A 23759-nucleotide genomic window follows, 5' to 3' on the forward strand; every position below is an offset into this window, starting at 1 on the left:
GCAACTACATTTACTAGATGCTGCTTCTGCTATTCTTCCTTGATTAAGAAGGATACAGGAGGCTACAGTTGATTTGTATAAGAATAATAAATGCAAAATAGCCTGTTTCTTTGGCTGAAAAAACAGATGAACCTGTACGTGAGCAAAGCCTTTGCAATGTTTCCTGTAAATAAAAAATTATTACAGCAGTACAAGTACAAACAAAGAGTTTGGGATTCACATTTCTTTTTCAAGCTGAGCTGTTGTTTTCTGAGACAACACCACAGAAAAAGATTCTGGAGATTTTTGTTATGCCCTTTCTCTTTTCCTTGGTTTTCCAAGGTATGCTTTTAAATTATTTTAAATATTAACTGTAGTCAGTATTGCAGTTACTAAATTTGTATTAGTTAGAGGGACATATGCAGACTGCTTGGAATAAGCTGTAATTAATAGAAAGTAAAAATGCTGTTTCTGGTGGGGGGAAGGAATTTCATTCAAACTTAGAAGTATTTCTTAAATCTGCTACTGCTGAAATATTTACCCTTACACATCATCTTGTAAAGCAAGGTGATGAACAGGACCGTAGTTCCAATGCAGTTGTTGGCTGTTCAGTAGCAAGTATGACATCAGCCAGATAGTTTTAACCTGCTTTGTACTGAAGAAGTCAGTCTACTTCAAATGTTTTTCTTGCCATTACAGGTGGAGGAAATTTTGTCATTTGACTATTGTCTTTTGAGCGCTTTTCTTTAAATAATGGAAAATACAGATTCTTTTCCTTAGCTGAACATAAATAAAGTTTTAAACAGCTTTATGCACGTATGTTCATTTTGTGGTCTACCTCATAATAATCTGTAAGATCACGTTCCTTTCGTTCATAGTCACCTCCTCTTTCAACCTGCAACTCCTTGCCATCCGTGGTGTAACTACAGCAATTACTGTCTTGCATGTCATGTTCAAAATTGTCTCTTAATGTAGTCTAAGTGCTGGAAGTAGGTCAGGGAAACTACCACTTGTAGACCACGGCTAGGCCCAACAGCACAGTGACATCTTTCTGATGAGCATACAGCTGCTTAAGACACTAATGTTCGCTCCTTTTGGTGTGTGAATCCTTAGGTCTTTTACAGTAGATAAAACCTTCCATGAAAGCCAGTTGTATCCTGGGCTACATCCCAAGCAACGTGAGCAGCAGGTCGAGGGAGGGGATTCTGTACAGCCCGACCACTGTCACGGGCGGGTCGCAGCTCAGCCTGGCCTGTCTGGCTGAGGGGGCCATGACGGCTGACAGACGGACCAGGCTCCGTGGCACCCACAGCCGAAGCCTTTCCAGAGGATTTCCAGGGCCTCCAGCCGCCCCAGCACCGAGCGGCGGCGCTTGACCTCAACATGGCGCAGCTCCGGGCCGGGTGCCGGCTCCGCGCCGCCGGCCCGCACCAACGATGGCGGCAGCGCGCATGCCCTTTCGCTCACCCCGCCCTTCTACCCGCCGCCGCTCTATGGTCGCCCGCGTTACTGCCTGGGGGCGCTCTGGCACGGCCGCCTCTGTGGTGGCGCGGCGCGGTGCACGCCGGGCCGCTGGCGGAAGGGGCGGGTCACATGACCCCGCGCGGCGCGGCGGCAGCGGCGCGGCGCGGTGTGTTCGCGGCCTAGCGGGGCCTCAGCCGGCCCAGCGCTTCCCCCGCGCCATCCCCCGCCCCGCTGCGCGGCCAAGGGGTGAGAATCGAGGGGCTGCGGGGGGAAGAGGGAGGCAGGGAGGGAGGGCACGCGGCGGTGGCGCCTCGGCCGCCCGCTGGGCGGAGGCACGGCCAGGGCCGGGCCGAGGCCACTGGGCCGCGGCGGGCGCTCGCTGGGGAGGTGGTTCGGGCCTGGACGGGGCGTGGAGCGGGCGAGCGGCCTCGGGGCGGTGCTCGTGAGGTCTGTTCGCTTCCTCTCCCGCTGGGGCGCCTGGAAGTCCATTCCGCCGACCCCGGCGTGAGGGACGGGAGCGGCCCCGCGGGAAGCGAGGGGAGCCGGTCGCACGCCCGGGACGAGAACCTGCGCGAAGCTTTGCTGGCGCCCCACGCTGCTCCCCGGGCCGAGCCGCCTCGGACTGCGGGTGGGATTTTTACTTTTCCATGTCGGGGAAAGCGATTACGCTAGGAAACGCGATGTATTGCGACAGGGAAGTTATTGTTCTTAGTGTGGATTGGGGTGGTCATCTTAAAACACGTGTTAGCAGGTCGTACGTAGAAGAATCAGGAGTGATTCATCCCTGTCAGTAGCCGTTGTGAGTGCACACTGCGTGTTTTTCTCATGATGTCTTTTTCCGTTGTAGAAAAAGACCTTTGTCTGGCTGAAGGAGAGTTTTTTGTTTAAACACAGGGAATATCTTGAACACAACTAACGTTTTTTGGTTTTTTTTAGTGGCTCTTAAACGGCCTTACAGAAAGTGAAATCTCAAACGGTTTATATTTCCTTAGTCCATTCAGACTAAAATACACCCACCCGGCATTTTAGTCTGTTTTTCTGTGTGTGGCAGGAAAGCATTGTTTCAGGTAATGTATCAGCATTTATGGAGAGGGCCCAGAGCAAATTAGATGGAAGAATAGGACAGTTTCTTACTTTCCCTCTAAAGGAGTGGCGTTGTACAGGGTGCTTTGCGTTTCTCTGCATCTCTGCCTCCAAGTGCCCATTCACATAAAAGTGTTGTAATGCCACAGCCATGTTTCTGTTTTGGGAGGAGTCAATAAAGTTAGAATGGAGAGTCACTTATTTCACTAACTGGGGCTTTATATGAGTGCAGAGGTACAGAATTAGGAATTAAATCAAATATCTTAAGGTTCTGATGACACGCTTAACAGAGCCCTACTTAAAGGGGTTTTGGACTGAGGCTTTGGTTTGGATAAACACGTTGCTTTTTGTGTTGCTTCATAATAACAGTGTGGGATGCAACTATTCCACAGCAGTTACTAAATGCTTTCTAGATCGCCTCTGAAAAACAAGCTAGAGCAAATACTAGTCATTTTGTTCAGAAATATATATACTTAGAAAATCTGTAATATTTTTTATCTCTCCCCATGTTGGTTGTGTTTAACATTTAAACCTTGTTTAGCTTGCAGGCCATTTTGGAGAAAACTGTAGAGGTCTGAGAAAGTGGTCATTTTCACTGGGGAGACCAGTTGGCTTGGAATAGAAGATTTTTCTTTTAGGGAGCTTTTTTGGATGACAAGAAGTAATATAAACAGCACCTTTGTTGGGTGACAAACTAGGAGGTTGTTTTTGGCTTAAATATCCACACATCATGTAGAAACCAATGCACAAGCCTGTGTGATAGTACTGACTTTAACACACAGGTTTGCTGCATATATTTTCTTCAGCCTGCACAGCTGTTTTGTGCAGCTTACTCTAGACTAAGGGTACAGACTTTTTGTGGTGCAAAACAACTGTTTTGGGAAAATATTGAAGGGAAGTTAAAATCAGATAAAATCAAATCAAACTAGATCAGCCGTACTGTCACTGTTCCTATGACACTTCACATATGTATTCTTAAAACACATGAAGTTTGTTTGTGCATTAAGACTTGAGGGGTTTTGCAGTAAGTTTTAACTTTGTTTAGTGTAACAGTAGTAAGTATTGTAACTGTTTGCTTCATAGGGAACGTCACTGTTTTAGAAATGGTTATGATGCTTTGCAGGTTTTTAAATAAAATGTCTGGTATGTAAGCAGAGATACTAAGGATATTAATCCTGTGACACTGGTAGAATTATGATGCTGCCCTGAGTAGATGATGGAATTGTCAGTTTAAAACTCATCAGTTACCAGCAATTTTTATTACACTTACATTCTACTTACGATATATCCCTTCACCCCTTTATTTAAAAAAATGGGGTTAGTAAAACAGAAGGTTAAAAGAGTACTATGATTTAAAAAGAAATTACAGCATTAACGGACAGTACACTGCAGCCAGGACAGTACAATCTCAGTCCTTATTGGGACTTTTAGGAGTCAGAGATGATAAAGAGCAGGGCAGCAATGTCTGGGTGATGGTGACCCTTGTTTTGTAGTAGTTGTGAGTTCTGTGTCATCTCAGGGCTGGAATCAAGTGTCTAAGGCCATCTCTCTAGTTCTTTGCTTAGTTCTAAATCAGAGCCAGCGTGCTCCTGGTAGACAAAGCTCCATCCCAGCAGGGATCGCACCATGACAGGATTAATGAGTCTCAATGGATTTTACCAAACCTTAGAACCATACAGATATCCCTGTACTCTCTCCAAGTTTCAGAAGATCGGTGCAGATGGCTCCGCATGTTGCTTGGTTCCACCAGGACTTAAGGCAGAAGTGCAATGTAGAAAACAGCTGAGCTCCTTCTGGGCCAAAGTTGAACCTGGAATATTATAGCCGTGTTTATGTAGCGCTTGCCTTAGTTAGTAGCTCAGGCTGGTTTTGAGCTGGGTCTGCATAAACTTAGACGTTTTGCCATCCATCATACAATTAATCTGCAGCTTGGAGAAATGGCTCAAGGCTAATAAAGTGTGCACCTATGTTACTGTGTTAACTTGGATCAAGGGTGCGCTCTTGAAGGAAGTCTGACTGTCGTCATCACTTGGGAAATTTATTTCCTGTTGGTTTGCGCTATTCCAGTGGATAAGCTGGATTCCTTTTGGATGAAAATATATTGAAAAATGCGCTCTTACCTACAAACTGGTAGTCGGTTTAGTGGGGCGGACATGAGGGTCTCATTAGTTTTGTTTAACAGACTTGTTCCTATTGTATTGCTTGCTGGCACAGACACAGTCTAAAATGACTGCACTTTGAGTCTGAGACCTGACATAAATGCATCATTTTGGGGGTTAAAGATGTCACTATTTCAGTATTTTGAGTGGCATCAGGCCAGCTGATCACTGCTTTTCTTTCTCCTGTATTTTTGTGACCACTGTAACATTCACAGAGATTAAACTTCTGCTTAAAGAGCTGCTGCTAGTTAAACTGCAGCTGTCAAGAATGCTGCTTACATTCACTTTCACTAGAGGTAATACTTCCACAAGTCAGCTGAGGCTTTAAAAATATGTCAGAACTGTTTACTTTCTTACTTAGACTTTTGAATAAATCGGGGGAGTTGGAACACCACCATACATATTACTGACACCACAGTAAATGTATCAGAAACTGATCACTGAACTGTACTGGCAGGATAGGAGGACAGTGTGCAGAGAAGTTCAAGGTGCTGTTCCTGAGATGTCTACAAGTGTGTTCTACATAGATCCAGCTTAGCATCTCCTAACTTTTCATACCTAAACTTACATTTGTAGTTGCTTAGAAATTTGATGCAGAGCCCCTTTTACTGTTGGAAGAGTATCTAGATTTCCGGTGTGTTCTCTAGCTCCTGACAGAAAAGAATGTGTTAGGCAGTTCCCTTCATTGTAGCATCTTGGATGCATCTTCCTCCCTTGTCCAGATCTCTCACTTCTCCAGTGAGCAGTTTCATTCCTGGTATCTGTTGATCCTCACAGCTTTCATAATGGAACAGAATTAAACTGTTCTCTCTGCTGGTTTCACATCAGTAGTTACACAGAGTAGCGAGAAAGAGACCAAGGCCTTAGTTGTAGTTTTGATCTTAAATGCCACAGGCAGCAGAGTTGCTAGGATGGATCCATGTAAGAATTAAGTCAGTAAGAGGGCAGCTTTCTAGCTGCTGTGCAAGTAATTGTACAAATATTGGGGGCGTGAGGGGAGAAAGAATGGAGTGCTTTGAAATGAACTGTAGAAGCCCTATGTATAACAGTGTTTCACATCATCTGCCCAGAACACTGAAAGACTAAGTTTGTTCTCTTCTTACTGCCTTTTTCCTTTTATGCAGTAACAGTTACTTTGTTGACTGCTAAATTTTTGCTTTTTAAATTTAAATTATAAAAAATACCCAACCAAACAATTGCTTCTCTGTGCATATGTAACATCCACTGGGTATGGTATGTTTTAGCATCTTTTAATTTAAAGAACTGTTGCACCTCTTAGTTCTGAGGCCTTTTTTGTTGGCATCTCCAAAATGGTGGCTCAGATAAAGTGCTTATCAGAGTGAGAGACGGGATTGCACCTACAGGCAGCCTGAAAAATTACTTCCCCAATTGTTCTTTTATGTTTTACTGACCATGCCTTAACATCTTGTGGACCTCTGATGGTGTAACTGTCATAGCCTGTTTAGAACCATCTCAGATGCAGTAGCTTATTGTTTGTACCATCTGCCCCAAAAGAGCTTTGAATTTTATCCATTTGTTTTACGATCTTGTAATATAGATAAGAACCGAGAGCCTTAAAGATCTTAATTTTGGGCTTTTTCTGTTGGTTTGTTGTTTTTTTGGTTTTTGTTTTTTGTTTTGTTTTGTTTGGTTTTTTTTTCATGTGAAAGTTTCAAGTAGTGATACCAAGGCAGATAAGGGAGTTCTGTTCCCTTCCATACCATACAAGTTCCGGATTCTAGATGAATATCAGCTGATGTGCACGTAGTCTGAAGAGACAATAAGCAACTTTTTAAAAAAGAAAATGGTGTACATGTTTGCTGCTTTTCTTTGCCTATACTGTTTTAAAAATTCAGGAATTACAGAAAGGAAATGTGTTCTTAGGCATATGAATTCTAAAAGGGAGGGGAAGTTTTATGTTTATTATATTGCATTAAAACTTTTTGAACTGTGGAAAAAATGTTTGCATTTGTTCTCTTGTTTCTTCTGCCATCTTAGACCTTGTGTCACCGGAGTGTTCATTGTTTTGCCTGGCGAGATACTGATAAATGCCCTTTGGGGCCAATTAATGAATGCCCTCATCACATACCTTGTGTAATTGATGTAGTTGTAAATGTTTCCTTGAATGAATTATGTGATAGGGTTATATATGTGTTCTTAGACCAGAATAAATAAGTTCTGATGTTAGAAGGTATTACCAGGTACATTTGGGTTTCTCTTTAATCCTTTCCAGTCCATTATATACATTGATCTCTTATAGTTGTTTCCAGAGTGTGAGGGAACAAAAGTTTTTTCTATGTGATTCTGTTACTATAATTTTTTAGATCTTTCAGATGTACCTACTATTATGGTAGAGTACTGATGCTATCTTTTAGTTCTAGTGTTTAAGACTATCATTAGTGGCTTGCTCTTGAAGAAATCTGGGAGGCACATCTCTCTTCAGCAAAACTTGATTTCTGTTCTTTGTGGGTTCAGTGCCATTGTGTTCCTGGCTTGAAGAAAGCACATTATAATCTACAGTTCTGTTGTATGTATCAGAATTTTGCTTACCATAACTCTGTTTCTCGAGACAGCCTTGCTTCAATTTTGACTCCTAGCTGCCTGTTAGGAAAGCAGTTGCAGTGCGGATCTGATGCTGGAGGTTGTAAGGCAGCCTGTACAGTCCAATGAGAAACTCAAACGTTTCTGCCAGCAGCTAACTGGGTTCCTCTCACTTGTGATACTGTGTCTCTGTGATTCATATCCACATGATCCACTGTGTGTGAACTTCTCCAATGCTTCCTCACTGCAGTGTGAATGTACGTACATGCTCGGCAGTAATATTGTGAGCAGTTTGGGGTTTTTTAGAACTGAGGGCCAACCTTCTGTGAAGACTTGACTGTGTAAGGTTACTGAAATAATATTGGAAGCAAGAATGCATGCCTTAGTTGTATTAAGGGTGATATTGAGTGCTTTATGACTGGGTGGTGTCTGTTTCAGGGTCAGTAATATGCATATAAAATAATAACAATCTGAATAGAAAATGGTGTTTGAAATGATCTTTACTCTCCATGGGGGCATGTTGACACTCAGCTCATGGGCTAATGTCCAAGTTGTGCTCTAGGAGATTGGTGGACTGGTACGTTAAAAATAGATCACAGAACCCTCTTTCAAGCTTTTAACTCTCTCTCTGCTGGAATTTGAGGATGTCCCCAATGTCATCTTAAATACAACTCCTGTTAGTGCTGAGCAGTGCAATGGCCCAGTTCTTCCTGGCATCTTGTTCTACAGTTGTGTTGTGTGTGATCATTTCTTGTACAACAGAACTACTTGCTTTATTGAAATTGTATTACAAGATTACTTTTGCTTTTGTATACTGCAAACATAGGTTTATTTTAAAGAAACTATACAAACTGTTCAATGCTATTTATTGGTATGAGGAGTCAGATATAGCTTTGTTTTTCACTTCATTCTGAAACACTTCCTTAGAAGTGCTGTTTTTAATTGAGAAAGAAGACTTCTACTACATCTGTAACTTAATGAATAGCTGGGGGAAAGAGAAGTTGAAAAATAGTTGTAGTTTGTAGTTGAATGTCCATATAAATATTTAAAATCATTATGGACGCTTACCACTTTACTGCTTTTGTAATTCACATTTGAGAACTGACTAGTACAAGTTTCCTTTTCTGTCTTTTTGACAGACTGCGACTGCAAGAATGTCTTTTCCACCTCATTTGAATCGCCCTCCTATGGGAATCCCAACACTTCCCCCTGGGATCCCACCTCCACAGTTTCCTGGTTTTCCTCCACCTGTACCTCCTGGTAAGTTATCGTAATATATGGAAGTGTTGTAGAAATTAATTTCTTTATATTATTGTGAATTCCTTTAGAAGCCAGGAACTTTTGTAAATAATGTATCTCAGTAACTCTGATTTGTGTACATTGCAGTTGAGTTTCTAGTTTTCCCACAGATCATGTCATGTGAGCAAGCTCCTTTTGGTCTACCAAAAGCTGTTTACTTTTGACTAGAAATGAAATACTGGACTTTTCTTGAGCCTTTATTCAAGACTGAAGCTAAGTGGTGATTTCTGTTAATATTAGGTGTTCCAAAGCCACTGTTTTGACAGTAATCCATTGTAATAGCCTTTGGAAACCCTTGGGTATGCTGAGTATGTGTAATGTGAAAATAGAGGAGTAACTTTCAGAGAAGGTCCAACTTCTTGCATTGTTTTTCTGCATTTTTTATGTCCCACTTTCTTTTATTTTGCTTCTTATGTTCTTTCCTCCACACATCTTGCAAACTTACAGTTACCTTTATCATTCCTTCTAATCTTCCCAGAACTATTCCTACCTTTTTTCTTTGTTGATCTGTAAGATCAGCCTCTGCTTTTGAGTTGAGATTTTAACTTGTTGGTGTGGAACAACTTTCTTTCTCTACATTGCGAGTATACGTAATGATGACTGGAGGCAGGAGACCATAGAGCAAGTGAGAGAGGGGAATACATCAGAGAATTACCTCTTTAGAATTCATCACAAGGGCTGCAGAAAATAATTCCTGTCTGTATTGTCTTAAACTGTGTTGTGCAGGAGTGTTTTGTAGACAATAGAGGCATTCAAAAAACAGATGGCTGAACTACAAAAAGATTTCTGCATATCATTTATCAGGCTAATCTTTACTTGCATTAATTTTTCTAAACATTTTTTCCTGAGAACCATGAGATGTTAGCTATTTCCTGCTAAAGGCAGAGTTCTTGTTTAGGTAGTATCCTGCCATCAAAAATGTCAGGTTGAATTGTAAAATCATACCTTTTATCTTTCCTAGCTCCAGTTTATGAATCCTAGTGTATAAAACACCAAATACTTAAAAAAATAACTTTCTGAAATAGATTTTTAAATGCCTGATACAATTTTCTGCTCTGAACATGTTGCTTCTTAGTATGTGTGACAAAGATCTTTTTGTTCTCTTGCTGTGTTTAAATAGTCTCATTTTAGTATTAGGAATCTGAAGGGTATGTAGAGTGGAGAAGCCTGGTCTTAGGTGAGAATAAAATTTTTCTCTGCCCAAGAGAAACATGATTTGCTTACCTGTGCAGAGAACATTTTGACGTGTAGAGTATATGGATCTTGCTTCTTAGCATAAGCACATCAGTAGAGCTGAAAATGCTACAGAGATTTTATGAAAGTCTGCTCTGAACTTAGTCCATATGTAAGATCACAATTTTAGTGGCTTACAGTTTTATCTTTAGCTAACTGTTTGGTCAAAATTTCACGTCTTAGTTACCTCAGCCTGTAATTTTTTGAAATGTTTCAGCTGGAGTAGTTTGTTTGCATAATAATGAAGTTAGGAAAGGTGTTTTGTTTTGCTTAAAAATACAGTTGTTAAAAACAGGAAGTTCTAGTATTTCCCAATATAAGTGTGGAAGATTTGATAAGGAGGTGATTCTGATAAATCTCTAAAGATTATTGGATACCACTGAGATGTAAAAATCTTCATTTTGCATGCCAGAAATGCTGTAGTAGGTCAGACCTGCAGTCCATATAGGCTGATGCATTGTGTGGGCAGTGGGACTAGAAGGCGGTATGTAGGATGGGCATGTATCCCTGTCTGCTTTCTGAGTCTGTTGCCTCATATACCTGTAGTGTTAGGGATTTTGGAGTATGATCTTTCGTTTGTTCTTCATCTTTTTCTGGACCTGTAATGAACGTTTTGGTATTTTTTGGCTCTTGATTGATATTGTCCATCTCCACTGTCACCTCTTAGACCAAATTTGAGCAGTTCATTAACTGCTGTGGAAAGTGCTGCTTTCTTACTCTTAAATCTGCCTTTAAACTCATTGCCTATTCAGTGTCCCCCTCCTGCCCCAGTTCTGATGTGGGAGTTGGGCAAGTTGTGTTTTGTGGTTTTGTACACCTCAGCCATGTTCCATGCCTTGCAAACCTCCACACTTGAAGAGTCTCAGAATGTACAGCCTTTCCTCATAAAGCAGCTGCTTCACCAGTGAAGTCATTATTCTCTGAGGCTGTTCTCTGAGGCTGGGCGGTCTTGCGTTGCAGAGACCAGGTCTGTAGGCTGTAGTCAAAAGTGAAGGTGCACTAAGCTTTTGTGTAGCAGCTAAATGATGCCTATGGTCATTATGTTTCCTGATGATGCCCAATATTTCAGTGGATTTTTGTGGCTTCTGCTGAACGTTGGGCAGATAGTTTCATAGAATTATCCATGATAACACAAGTGTGTTTACTGAGTTGTAACTTTAAAAGCCACTGTGATAATTATAATAATTATAGGGCTGTACAACTGGAGTCTTGTCAGGGAGTAGTTGCTACAGTCTTTGGGATGCCATGGTGTATTAAAACTGAAAACATGGGAGAGCAATACACTTGATTGTCTGAATGGCCTGGAGGGACAAGAGGTAGTATGACCTTAATATGAAGGGACTGAGGAAGAAGATTGAGTGCTGGAGAAAATAAAAAATAACATAAATAAAGCAAAACCAGAGTGGATGAGTAAAAAACTGGAGAGGGTGTCTGAGGAGAAGTGTTTTTAGGACTAAACACTAGAGAGCGTGGGGGAACAAGTCCAGGAACAGTAGATTGCAGAAGTTTGTTTAGTATTTTAGGAATACAGCAGTAAGAGAGATGGAGAAGGAGATGATTGAGAGGGAAAAATGATGGAAGTTTTTTGTAGAATGAAAAGAAAAGGAGATGTAGGATCCCTCTGAAGAACGTGAGACTGACTTCGTTATTCTCAAGTCTCAGTGTGTCTGCTGACCAACCAGTAGTTTTGATGAAATCCCTTCATGTAATGTATTTAACCTCTAGCAGCTGGCAAGGGAAGACAAAGAGCCCTTCTTATGATCAAATATTGGCTCATGATAGTACTTAAAGCTGCCAGTGAATTTGGTAGTGTAAAAGAAGTATCACATGGTTTAATCTGATTAAATATTAATGTAAATTATTATTATTTCTTATTAATTAATGATTATGATTTAAATTAAATATTGTTGTAAATTAGGTGTTGGAGACTCCCAAGTGAAGTATTCAGTAGCTTCTCGATAGAGGTTTTTTATGCTGCCTTTATTAAGCTGTTCCATAAATAGGGGCATGAAGCCTGGTACCATGCTCTACAGGACCTCATCCCTAAGCCACATGCAGAAACGATTGTGCTGTGGGAATTGTGTAAGCTGGGAACGAGATCATCTGTAGGACATCAGCTGCCTTTGCTCTCAGGAATTCCCTGCCTCATTCATCACACCACTGTCTTCTAGAACAATATTGTGGCTTGAATATGGTCTGAAAATAGATTTGTTTGTGACAAAGTTGAGATGGAAATAGGAGAAGGTGACCAGGATGCCTGTGGTATGTTAGTGTACTTAGGCTTTGTTTGGATGCTTAAGGAATTACTGGTTATCATTACTGTGAAATTCTTATTTGACCAAAATTGCTGTCTAGTTTGAAAATCATGTCTGCAATCATTTCATTTGTATTCATCAGTTCTCAACAGGGCAGACTAATATTAATGTGTTGTCTTTCTCAGGGACCCCTATGATTCCTGTACCAATGGGCATTATGGCTCCTGCTCCAACTGTAAGTATTACAGTAGGGATGAGATTATAGCCAAATAAAATGGAGAGTAAAATGTAGTAGATGTCAACAGTGTTATTGTTTTGCTCTATTCCCTCAGAATTCTACTATGAAAGAAAATGCTTAATTTTAAGTGCAACTATAATGCAAATGTTATGCTAATTTCTGACCTAGACAAAATTTGAAGTAATGTCTGGAGCTACCAGCTGCAGAGGTGAAACAATTATTGTTCTTACAAGAAGACATACTTCTCTCAAATACAGTGGTTTGAGCTTTGCCTTTGGATCATTTGTGCTTTTCCTGTGCAGTACAGTTAGATCAGGGAGATTCCAGGTCTTTTGCTCTGGAGTTTGTAGCCCTGACATAGTACCGTGGAGGCATTACCTCATCCAGGTTTATAAGGCTATCATGCAGCACTCCTGGGTTGTCCAAAAACACATGCTTTGACAGGCTTACAGATAAGCTTGCTGTCTACATGATGCAGGAAAAGGAATAGTTGCATGTAATATCCATCTATGGAAGAGCAAATGAAAAGTTTCTTTGTCTATCTTACTAATTTCTAGTTGGAAGGGAAGTTTATGATTTTGGGGTCAATAAAAGTGTGCCTTAAAATATAAAGGTTACTTCTTGACTTAAAGGTGAATTACCAATTGTGTGATTATGCAGAAGTGAAATCTCCCCAAAATACAGAATTTTTGGATAGCTTGTATTATCTCCTAAAGGAGGTTCATGGTAACCAGTGTGTTTAAGACAAATATACTGAAACAAATTTATTATTCATGTATTTATTCATTCAAATTAAGTATTTTAAAATAGTTTTTAGTAAGTGACACTTCTAGAAAGGTGTTCTGAGAAGAGAGACTGTGCATAAGGACTGTTAAATCTTAGGTGAAAGAAGTGCAGCAAAGTGGAGCAGATGATCATGCCTATCTTTGTACAGTTAATTTGCAGATATTTGCTCCTTAACCTAAAGAGGCTTTGGGTTGTGTGTTGATTACGTAAAGCAGTACTGTTTATTCACTGCGTGGAAGCTTTAAGATCATGTGTCCATTGAAGCCTTTGAGACAGAGTTACTTTTCTATTCACAGCTTGGTTTTTACACTGTTAGGTAAGGTAATTCAACTTCCAACGACTCAAATGTTGCAAACTAGTTATTTGTAGGAGAAATAATACCTAACGTTACTGGATGCTCACCTTGAGTCTTCCAGTGGTTGTGTTTAGTTACACCTCTTGTTATCTTCCTTTGCCAGAAAATGGCCATTTTTTTTGTGTTGTAGCAAGTATTAAAGCCTGAACTGCTTATTGGTGTCTTACTCCACAAGCCTAACTAAGGTTTGTATGAAAATTCACATTTTAAATAAATGTGCATCCCTAAGTCTTTTGTCTTACGTATTTAAATGAAAATAAAGCATTGGATTGGTTTGGTTTTTAAACTTCTCCTCCTCTTTATAGGTATTAGTTCCTACCACAGTGTCTATGGTTGGAAAACATTTGGGAGTCAGAAAAGACCATCCTGGCTTAAAGAACAAAGAAAATGATGAAAATTGTGGTCCCACTACGACTGTTTTTGTAGGCAACATTTCGGAGAAGGCCTCAGACATGCTCATACGGCAGCTTCTAGCAGTAAGTACAGCAGACTGCTTGTTAAATTTCATCCCTGGCTGATGAATAAAGTAATGACCCACAAGCAGTGTATTGAAACTAAAAGCAGAACTATTCCCACTCACTGGAATAGCAGCCCACTATGCCTGAATTCAGTACGTGAAGAGTACAGCTTTTTTACACTATAGATGCCTGTGAATATATAGACCTATTTTATTCTTAGTAGTGTTTACCCTTTCTTAATTTGATAATCTGCAAAAAGTGGTTAAGTTTTTGTAATGTTTTGAATATAAAATGAAAATTAATGATATTTCTCTGAATTGCAGAAATGTGGCTTGGTTTTGAGTTGGAAGAGAGTGCAAGGGGCATCTGGAAAACTTCAAGGTAACTGTTCATGCTTTTCAAAATCTCTATAGACATACTCTTGTTTTTATTACCTGGCATCTGTTTTAATATCTTGACACATTGCTATTCTTAATCATTTTGTATTTTAAGATACTGTAATATGATAGCTGCTAAATACTTTCTAGTAAAGGGCTAGCATTTTCTGGAATTGAGACAGAATAAAATAATAAAATTGAAAAAGTTTAAATGAAAAATGTCTTGGGAGCTCTAGGTTTGCTTACCTTTCTTTTCTGAAACGGAATGATTTTATAGACTATTCCTGAGAAAGGTTCACTGGTTTGGACTTAGTCCCCAAAGGAAGATACTGTTCTAACACTGTTACAAGTCACTTCCAATAATATGTGTTGTCCTTCTCTATGAAGGAGGTTTTCCTGATGTAAAATTTACCTTCCTTATTGTCAAGTTGAAATGATTCATTTTTTGTGACCCTTCTCCAGTGATTGCAGGAAACAGTTTTGGTTACTGGTTTTTTTGTTGTGTTTTCATATCTTGCCAGGCTTGTGGGGTTTTTTTTTCTTTTTAAGGATGTAATTTAGTTCCTTCAGCTTTTTTATGTATCACACATTTTTATTTTGCTGTCATAAAATGTTTTTCTCGTTTAAAATTTCATGTAACTGTTTTGAAGACCCTGGTTTGAAATACCCTTCCCTCTAGGTTAACAGTGAGCTGTTGATTGATGCCCCCTTGGCTGTCAGACAATTGCAAATCCACCTGAGATGTCATCATATAGACTACATTTCTTAGTTAAGACAGATACGTCAAAAGCTTTACAAACATAGTCATAGAATTGTTTCAGTTGGAAGGGACCTTTTTAAGTTCATCTAGTCCAACCCCCTTTAAAGAGCAGGAACATCTTCAACTACATCAGGTTGCTCAGAGCCTCATCTAACCTGACTGTGAAAGTTTCCAGGGATGGGACATCTACAATGTGTGTACTGGTTCCATCTGATTTACTGGACTGTTAATTATATCAAAGATGAGTTCAGTGAGTGAACTTTTGAGTTTCTATGATATGTACTCCTGGCTTTTAAAAAAATAAGTGCCTATGTTCCAAGGTTATTGATTCAAAGTAAGTTAATTGATTCAAAAAGTAATTACCTGAAGAGCTTTAATGATTTTACTTCTCATTTCAATCATCCGTTTCAGCCTTTGGATTTTGTGAGTACAAAGAACCAGATTCCACACTACGAGCACTGAGACTACTCCATGACCTCCAGATTGGAGAGAAGAAGCTGCTGGTCAAAGTTGATGCAAAGACAAAGGCTCAGCTAGATGAATGGAAAGCAAAGAAAAAGGCATCTAATGGGGTATGTATATAATGTGTGATTTGCATCCTTTTGGTAGGATGTCAGTGTAATGTACTTGCTAGATCAGACTGTGAGCATGTCTCAGTTTCTACTCCTTTCTGTGTCTTTAATTTCCTTTTAGGATTTTGTCAGAATCACATTAATGAGTCTGAAGATATGTTGAAAGGCAGAGAAGTGTAAGCTCTTAATTCCGTAGTGTTTGAATGTATCTGCAAGCTACAACTACATCTCTAGAATCAATTCTGTAATTCATTATAAAATATAGTAATAGGTGCTATGTATTTTGATTCTCTTGCATCATTTTTGTTTAGAAACTCTTGAAAGTACTTAAACCCTAGAAGAAGTTACTCTGTCAGTCTGTAAATTGGCTGTCTGAAAGGAATTGAGGTTTCTTTCCCCTCCACTGATGATCTTCTGGAACAAATCAATGAAAAGGAAAGAAGTAGATGATTCAGTAGAAGAGACAGTTATCAGGCAGTGGGCAGCTTCCAGATATTTAATAGATCGGAAAATTAGTTTTGTATTATTCCTTTCTAAAGCTAAGGATCTGTTCTGGTATAATTGCAGATAATTTGGTATGTTGGATTCTTGTTGAGATTCAAAGATACTTAATTGGCAAGTTTACATTGAAATTGATTGTGTCCGTTTCTTTGCTGAAATAGTGTATTTCAACCCCAATCAAGTTGGGCTTTGTCTCTAACTCCTAAAGTTTTTCATGTGCCTTAATATATCACTTAAAATTTTTTTCTGTAAAGTCAAAGTGAGAAGAGCTCTTGTTCAGAAAACTAAAAATGCTAATCACACTGTAGCAGGTAAATTTTTAAAATTCCAGTTTGGAATTTTCTTAAATGTATGTAGACTATAGTGGAAACACAGATACTTCTATTTCATTTTACCTAACCAGAAGTAGAGGCATAATGATGACATGAAGTACTTGACGTGTCTTTGCATACCCCGTGCATGGGATTAAATGCAATGGCTTAGTAAAACAGAGTGCTTTACTGCTTTACTTTGCGATGTTTGAGTGGAGTACTGTACCAGCTCCTTGCCTAGGTAAGGGCTTGATTTGACTGCCTTTTCATTCTGTACTTCCTTGTTTCATGTTGGCGTCACCTGTGATACTGTACTTCACAGCTGATGTTATAAACAAGCTTAAAGTATTTCTGGAGTTCTTGTACATCTCTCAGGAATTTTGTTTTCTGTGAGCCCCTGTGAGTTACGGTCAGTCTGAGGGGATTGATTGTAATAGAGCAGCGGGTACTGTTTGTGGCTTAGGTGAAGGCAACTGTATGAGCCCATTCTCTTGAACTGTAGAATGAGATTAACTCCATGTTTTTTGTTGGGTTTTGCTGGATTTGGTAGGGTTTTTGCTCTTTTTTTTTTTTGTTGTTGTGGTGCAGAGAAAGGATGTGAATTGCTGAGGAGTATTGACGAAGTGCATTGTAATCAAACTGCTTGTGACTCCTTTCATGCCATCATTGGTGTGCTGGTGCCACTTGGATCCAAAAGTTGCAAATTTTTGTGAATATTTTCAATTAAGAAATCAAACATGTATACTACAACACAATTTCATATAGAGACACACCAAGCAAACCTTCATCTAATTAGCTCCTCTCCCTGATCACTTCTCCCTGGATCTCTTCAATTCCACCCCCTGTCACTACCTTCTAGCTCTTTTCAGCCTGCTCCTCCTTGGCCTGGCAGCTTCTTCAGCTCCAACTGAATCCTCCCTTCCCCCTCATTCTTAGCTGCTGCTCCATCAGACCCTTCCCTCCCCCTCACTCCACCCACCAACTTACCGCTTGACGGGATACCCAGCTGGATTCTCAGGTGAGATTCCATTTTTCTAAAAGATTCAGGGGATCAAGAGGTGGGCTACCTTGCTCAGTGTGCAGATCATCATTCTACCCTTTCATGTTATATTTAGTGAAAGGTACTTCTTTGTGTTCCTTTTCCTCCCTACAAGGTTGAAAGGGGCAAAAAGATGAGGAACTGCAAAGTACTTGATCAACAATAATTAAAAGTATAAAAAAGTTTGTTGTGCAAGGAATGTTTTCCCTAATGATGTTTCTTTAATATAGTTCTCCCATTTGAAGTTGCAGCTTGGAAATCTTAGGTAGGCATTTATATTGCATGGCACTTTAGAAGGCTTTGAGGAACTGCTGTTGAAGTGACTTGAAGTTCTGGAACATAGAACACAAAACTTTTGACCAAGAGCTGCACTATAGTGATTGCCTTTCTGGGAGCGTGTGGGTGCGCTCTCTTTTCCTGTCTAGTGCCTTAATCACTATTTTTCTGTTCTGTTTTATTATGTTATTATGCAATCCTATACTTGCTCTCTGCAGCCATTCCATAAAACTGTGCAGTAAACTGTGGTATTGCCAGTGCGAAAAGATCTGACTAATATAATGCAATTGATAATTACTTGTAGGTGGTTTGGTTTTCATGTGGTGAGTTGTTTTCTTTTGTATGGGTTTGTTAATCTTTTTTTTTTTGTTTGGGGTTTTGCTTTTTTGTAGTAAATACTGTAGGGGCATGAATGTGATAATGAAAGGTGAACTTCTGATAAAGCCATTATTATTCTCAATTTGTTGAGTCCTGTTACTTTGCCATTTTTCCGTAGAACTCCAGACCAGAGACAACAAATGATGATGATGAAGCACTGGATGAGGAAACGAAGAGAAGAGATCAGATAATTAAAGGGGCCATTGAAGTCTTAATACGAGAATATTCCAGCGAGCTCAATGCCCCCTCCCAGGAATCTGACTCTCACCCCAGGAAGAAGAAAAAGGAAAAGAAGGAGGACGTATGTGTTTTGATTTTGGACAAAACAGATTTTTTTTCTTCAACTCACCTTTATATAATGGCCAAACCTTGTGCAAATACTTTAAACCTAAACTTCTGATGAGAAAACAAATCAACAAGCATTGATGTCAGCAGCAGTTTCCTTTTTTTTTTTTTTTTTTTTTTTGAGCTGAAAGCTAGTCAGTTATAGACACCATCCCTTCAGGATGGTTTAGGCATTTAAGCACCTAAACTTCTTGGAACAACAGGTTTGAATCTGGGCAGGACTGTGAATCGACCTTTCATCCCTCTGAAGGTGGAAATACTGAATTTAGTGCAGTTTAATCTGTATGTGCATGTAGGGTTTTTCAGATAAGAACTTAAAAAACAACTGTAAAGAGTTCCTGCATAACATCCACTTCCAGTGAAAGGTGCCAGGGCGCTATTGTAATGCCACGAATTCGGTAGTTTTTGACAAAATTCTCTCTGCTTGTAGTATGAATTCTTGTAGTGTGCCTTGATCCAACTGGTTGCAGCTGTCTACCCATATGTGGAAGCACTTCATTAGTTGTGAATGTCCTTGAAGGGATCCTTCAGGGATGAAAGGCATATTGTAATCTTCCTGCCGTACAAAATCACTTTTATACACGTCTCAATTTGGCTGGATTTGGTCAGCCAGCTTTCCTATCTTGTGCAATGCAAAAAAACCCACATTAAGTAGGAATGAATGTTCTGGTTTAGACCTGCTTCTGTGAATGACCTTTTTATGGACTAAAACAAAATGGAGAAGGGGGAACAAGGATAAGCAAACTCAGGCTTAGCTTTTCCAGCGAAGTTTCTAACCATGGGAAAAAAGGCTTTCCCACCTACCATTCTGCACCTTATATGAAAGAGATTGGAAAATTGTTTGACCAAGATTTTTACCTACTTAAGTCTTCTGCAAAGTACCTGTTCCAAGGCAATGATGCAGTTTCAAATGCTTATGGAGTTTGTGTGGTGCAAGAAACATCTCCCTCAGGGAGCAAGTCTATCTTACCACAACATTGTTAGTCATGGCCGACCTGAGGTATAAAAGTGCTGAGCTGAGAATTTGTTTTTCTTTCCTCTCCCTCCCTTTGGGAGAAGATGTTTTCTTCAATGACAATTTGAAAATGAGTCACTGTCTAATGCTGTCAGCTGTATTTTTTTGTTACAAGCACTGTTACAATGTGTATTGTCCTGTGGGTAAAAAATATATATATATATATATATATGGCCATGAATAATGCCAGGTAGTTAAACATTGTAAGAGACCTTTGCAGTCGTGGAAGAGCTGGGTGCTATGTCCCTGTGACAGAGCATTATTTTCTTGGCTCTGTGTTGTGTAGAACTTTACTAATCTGAGCTAGTCAAGTAGCCAAATAAGCTCTTTTAAAATACACAGCAATTGTGAAATTGCACCCCATCATCCTTCCCATACTGGGAAGGAAGACAAGAAACTTGGAAGTTGCCATCTTTGGCCTGTGTGGATAGAGGTGGGAGTGAAGAGATGGTACTAGCTTGTTCTCTTGTCCATAAAAGAGAGGGGAGAGAAAGACTGTTGAGGGTGGGGGGAAAGGGAAGGTGGATGCAGATATTGTGGGGGTGGTGAGGGGGGTGTGGAAACTCACCAGCTTTGGGGCTGTTGTCCGCTGAAGAGTGAAGATGACTCCCGCTGGTGTTAGCAGCAGAGGCTGTTAGTTCTTCTGGGTGAAGGCATGACTGCTGTGGGGGAGTTGAAAATGTGTGCGGGGAGCTGAGAGTGAGTGGAATCTGGTTTTCTTTTTCAAGCACGGGGGAACCTCGCTAATTCGCGCTAAATATAAGAGCAGGTGCAGTCTACCAAATTCTGCGAATTAGCGAGTAAGTAAAATCAAGACATACCCACTGCAAATACACTTATTTATTTTGGCAAGTGTAGCTTAGCCTTGTTTCTGATGCTACCATAGCGTACTAATATCCTGTAGTACACTTGTAATTCAGTGAAGTCTTACTAACATGAGACATCACTATGTGTTTTAAGTAGTGTTCAGCAAAGGGAGAATTAGCGAGGTTCTTCTGTAACTTTGTTGAATCAAAGAAATGAGATCACAGCAATACAATATTGCTTTGTAGTACAAACATACAAAACATTGTTTTTCAGAGTAGTGTGCAATCTATTTTTAAAAAAAAAAATCTCCGTGGATTTTTCCGCAGATTTTCCGCAGATTTCCAGTGGCCCCACTGATACCTTATCCACTCATCACCAAGGTTCGTTTACATTGTAGGCTTTGACAATGACTATGTTTACTGCTAGTTGCCAGATTTGTGACTTTTGTCCATCTGATTTTTTTTTTTTTTCCACTCATTAACATCAGACTGTCAGGTTTGGTACTGCAGAAGGACTTTATTTATCTCTTGCAAGACTGGTTGAAAACTTCTAACCTTCAGCTTTTCTCTTGTTCTCCTGTGTCTGTACAGATGGCTGTTAATGCTTTTACTCCTGTCCCCCTTGTTTTTTAGGAGGATATAAATGCTATAGAAATGGAGGAAGACAAAAGAGACCTGATATCAAGAGAGATCAGTAAATTCAGAGACACACACAAGGTAGTATTCTTGTTTTTGCACTTGATACAATTAGGCTTTTTCAAAATCCAAAAAACCACTATTATAAAATTTAGCAGTACATTGCAATATCACTTAAAATGATGTTTATATTAGGTTTAATATACATGTAGTTCTTTACAAGTCAGAAAAAGACAGTTGCCACGTTAAAGTGGCCCATGACATCTTTATGCTAAGACATTGATTGCTACTGAGTATTTTTCAGTCTTCTCACTTCAGCATGAAAAAAGGCAGCTTAAGTTGCTACACATACATTAAGTCAAGATATTTATAAGTGAAGGCTAAATGGGGCTGCAGTATAAGACATACACTTGAGTGTGTTTCTCTAGGTAGATTTGTAACATTATCCAAGATTTTTGAAGAGATGAAACGTGAATTAAATTAAAGTCTTTTCTTTAATAGTTCTAAGTTAAGAGTGGGGGAAGATTAAAACTAGGTCAGTGGTTACCAGACTTACCAAACTTTAGATGCATGGAAGAACTGTAAATTCCCATAAAGCTAATCTATTCATTGACCCCCACCATTATGATAGAGATCATATGGTGACTAATGCAAGATGAAACTCACAGCTTGGAAAGTAACATGGAATAGGATGTAAGTATGAGTTTCTGTTTTTTATTATACTTATGGATGCCCCCTCAGAAAAATATGCAAAGGGGTAACTGGCTTGGAAATATTTGTGCACATCAAGTCCCACCCCAGGGTCCCCACTTACAGAAGTTTCCACTAATGCTAGTGCATCTGTGAATGTTTCTGCTTTGGAAAGTGATACTTGCGGATCGGAGAGCACAACTATGCATGTGATGTTCTTATTTCAATGCTTAGCTTTAAGTTGGTATTAATTTTTCCCCAACAAGATTGGACTGGTCCTTGGTCTAGGAAAGCTGCTCTTTTGAGCACACACTTTTCTTTCAAAGTACCCCCAAATCAACATTAAAGAAAATGTTGATACAGCAAGGTGAAGTGTGCCTGTGTTGTTTGGCTTTACCACTTGCAGTCACTGGGGATGGTACCATGTTTTCATGCAACTGTATCAGTATAAACACAGGTGACTACACGTTATTGTATGTACATGTATTCAGTTTTTCTCTTGACTGAAGTTGTTCAAGATACAAACCTGGGGGGAAAGAAATCTAGAAAAAGTTATCTGGAGAAGCTCAGCAATTGAATGTGAAACTGGTTAGTGGTGAAACTTCAGTAGAATTACGTTCAATTCCGAGCCCCGAGTTGTCACTGATACTAAGATGCAAAAAAGTAATACTTCTTTTAAAATTGCAAACAAAATAAACAAAAACCAAGCTTCATTGTTTCAGAAGCTGTTGGGCATTTCACTGCCTTTGATTCGTATTATTGGGGGACTATTTTGGGTTTCTTAACATCAAAAATCAACTGGAAGTAGTCATTGTGTGTATTGGATATGTTTAAAAGGGGCTGTTGAATCCTTAGCAGCTGGCTAGTGAGCCCAGTGAACCTTTGCATGTTTTTGGTATGAGTTTATAAACAATAACGACAGACTGTCAGGGTATCAGCATTGCAGGGGGCGTCCATTTACAGCACGGACGAGTCTGAAGAGAGCTCAAGGTAAGATTTATAATTCTTCTACCTGTTCATTTCTGTTCATTGCTTCAGTTTATCTGATACTGTTCCCATCCCATTACCCTTTCAGATCCTTTTATTTAGGTTTACAGAAGTTGATTGAGGTCAGATTTTGATTACAAAACAGACCAGTTTATTTTTTCAATTGGATTTTAAGAAAGTGGACTTAGGAAATGGATTTTAATATACCAAAACTTGTGTGTGTGTATTTACACTTGTGTGAATATATTTTTAATAAAAGAAAGAAACCCACTCTTGAGAAATCTTACCACAAAGTTTTTGAGAGTGGCGAAAAATCAGGAGTTCAACTAAAGAAATTTCTATTGGAACATCTAAGATAACCTGTAAGTATCAACCACTTCAGTATGTAAACTTTCTTTAAAAGTATATGAAATTTGAGGTAAGTTGTTTTTAAAAGTTGACAACCTAGTTTAACCTTTGACCCTACTGAGGTTTTAACACTGTAAAGCTCCTGGATAATACAGTCCTTAGAAATCAGTTTTTCAGCCCAGTGTATATTATAGGATCTAAGTTTTATTTTTTTCACATCAGTTTTCTACCAATTCCTACCATTTTTAGTCCCTTTTTCCTTTTGTGATTTCAATGTATCCAACATGGGGTTGCCTGTATTGTGCTATCAATGCAGCATAGTTTCACTGGATACATTAATCACTAGTGAATTAGCTTTATTTCTGTAATCCTTTGTCGGTTCTCTGGTCCCTGTGCCTATGGCAGAAGAACACTAATCAGGTAAGATTGCTTTTTAAAGTTGTCTTAAATGCTTTGTTTAAAAGAAAAGAACAAAAAAACCACAAACCAGAGAAAATGCTGTTTCATTGTTCCAGTTTTTAATTTCATTTCAGTGATGGTAAACGTGGAGCCAAAGGGGATAAACCTGTTTATTCTGCTCAATATTTGTTCAAAAAGTGGTATTCTGGCATCCATCAGGTTGCAATTTGGTATATTTGGTTGTTATTTGGTATATTTGTGAACCGTGTACTTGCTCTTCCTCCCAGAAACATAGCTAATAGGCAAGGTTAATCCAGTGTTGGCGGTCCATGTCCTAGCACAGCATCTGTAAGTTAACACATAACAATTGCTTCCAAGGATGGATTTATCTATCATTCTGTTGATGTATTTTCTATTGTCTTATAGGAATTCTGGTCATAAGAACTGTTTCTAATTGAAAAAAGTGGCA

At 39.4% G+C, this 23759-nt stretch overlaps 1 protein-coding gene across 2 annotated transcripts in view; it reads left to right on the forward strand.

Moving 5' to 3' along the window:
• The first annotated feature begins 1576 nt into the window (after positions 1 to 1576).
• RBM25 (RNA binding motif protein 25) overlaps positions 1577 to 23759 on the forward strand; it is a 33664-nt gene continuing 11481 nt past the window's right edge. Inside the window, exons 1-9 of one of the 2 annotated variants that reach the window (XM_032111444.1) lie at positions 1577 to 1689; positions 8366 to 8486; positions 12199 to 12248; positions 13698 to 13868; positions 14174 to 14231; positions 15399 to 15559; positions 18183 to 18365; positions 20558 to 20611; positions 20864 to 20947. In XM_032111444.1, the coding sequence (XP_031967335.1) occupies positions 8381 to 8486; positions 12199 to 12248; positions 13698 to 13868; positions 14174 to 14231; positions 15399 to 15559; positions 18183 to 18365; positions 20558 to 20611; positions 20864 to 20947 (867 nt within the window). In that variant the 5' untranslated portion in view covers positions 1577 to 1689; positions 8366 to 8380. The remainder of the gene's footprint in view (positions 1690 to 8365; positions 8487 to 12198; positions 12249 to 13697; positions 13869 to 14173; positions 14232 to 15398; positions 15560 to 18182; positions 18366 to 20557; positions 20612 to 20863; positions 20948 to 23759) is intronic. The other variant, XM_032111445.1, reaches the window with a different exon arrangement.

The sequence above is a fragment of the Corvus moneduloides genome, chromosome 6 (genome assembly GCF_009650955.1).
Source record: "Corvus moneduloides isolate bCorMon1 chromosome 6, bCorMon1.pri, whole genome shotgun sequence".
Taxonomy (NCBI): Eukaryota; Metazoa; Chordata; class Aves; order Passeriformes; family Corvidae; genus Corvus; species Corvus moneduloides.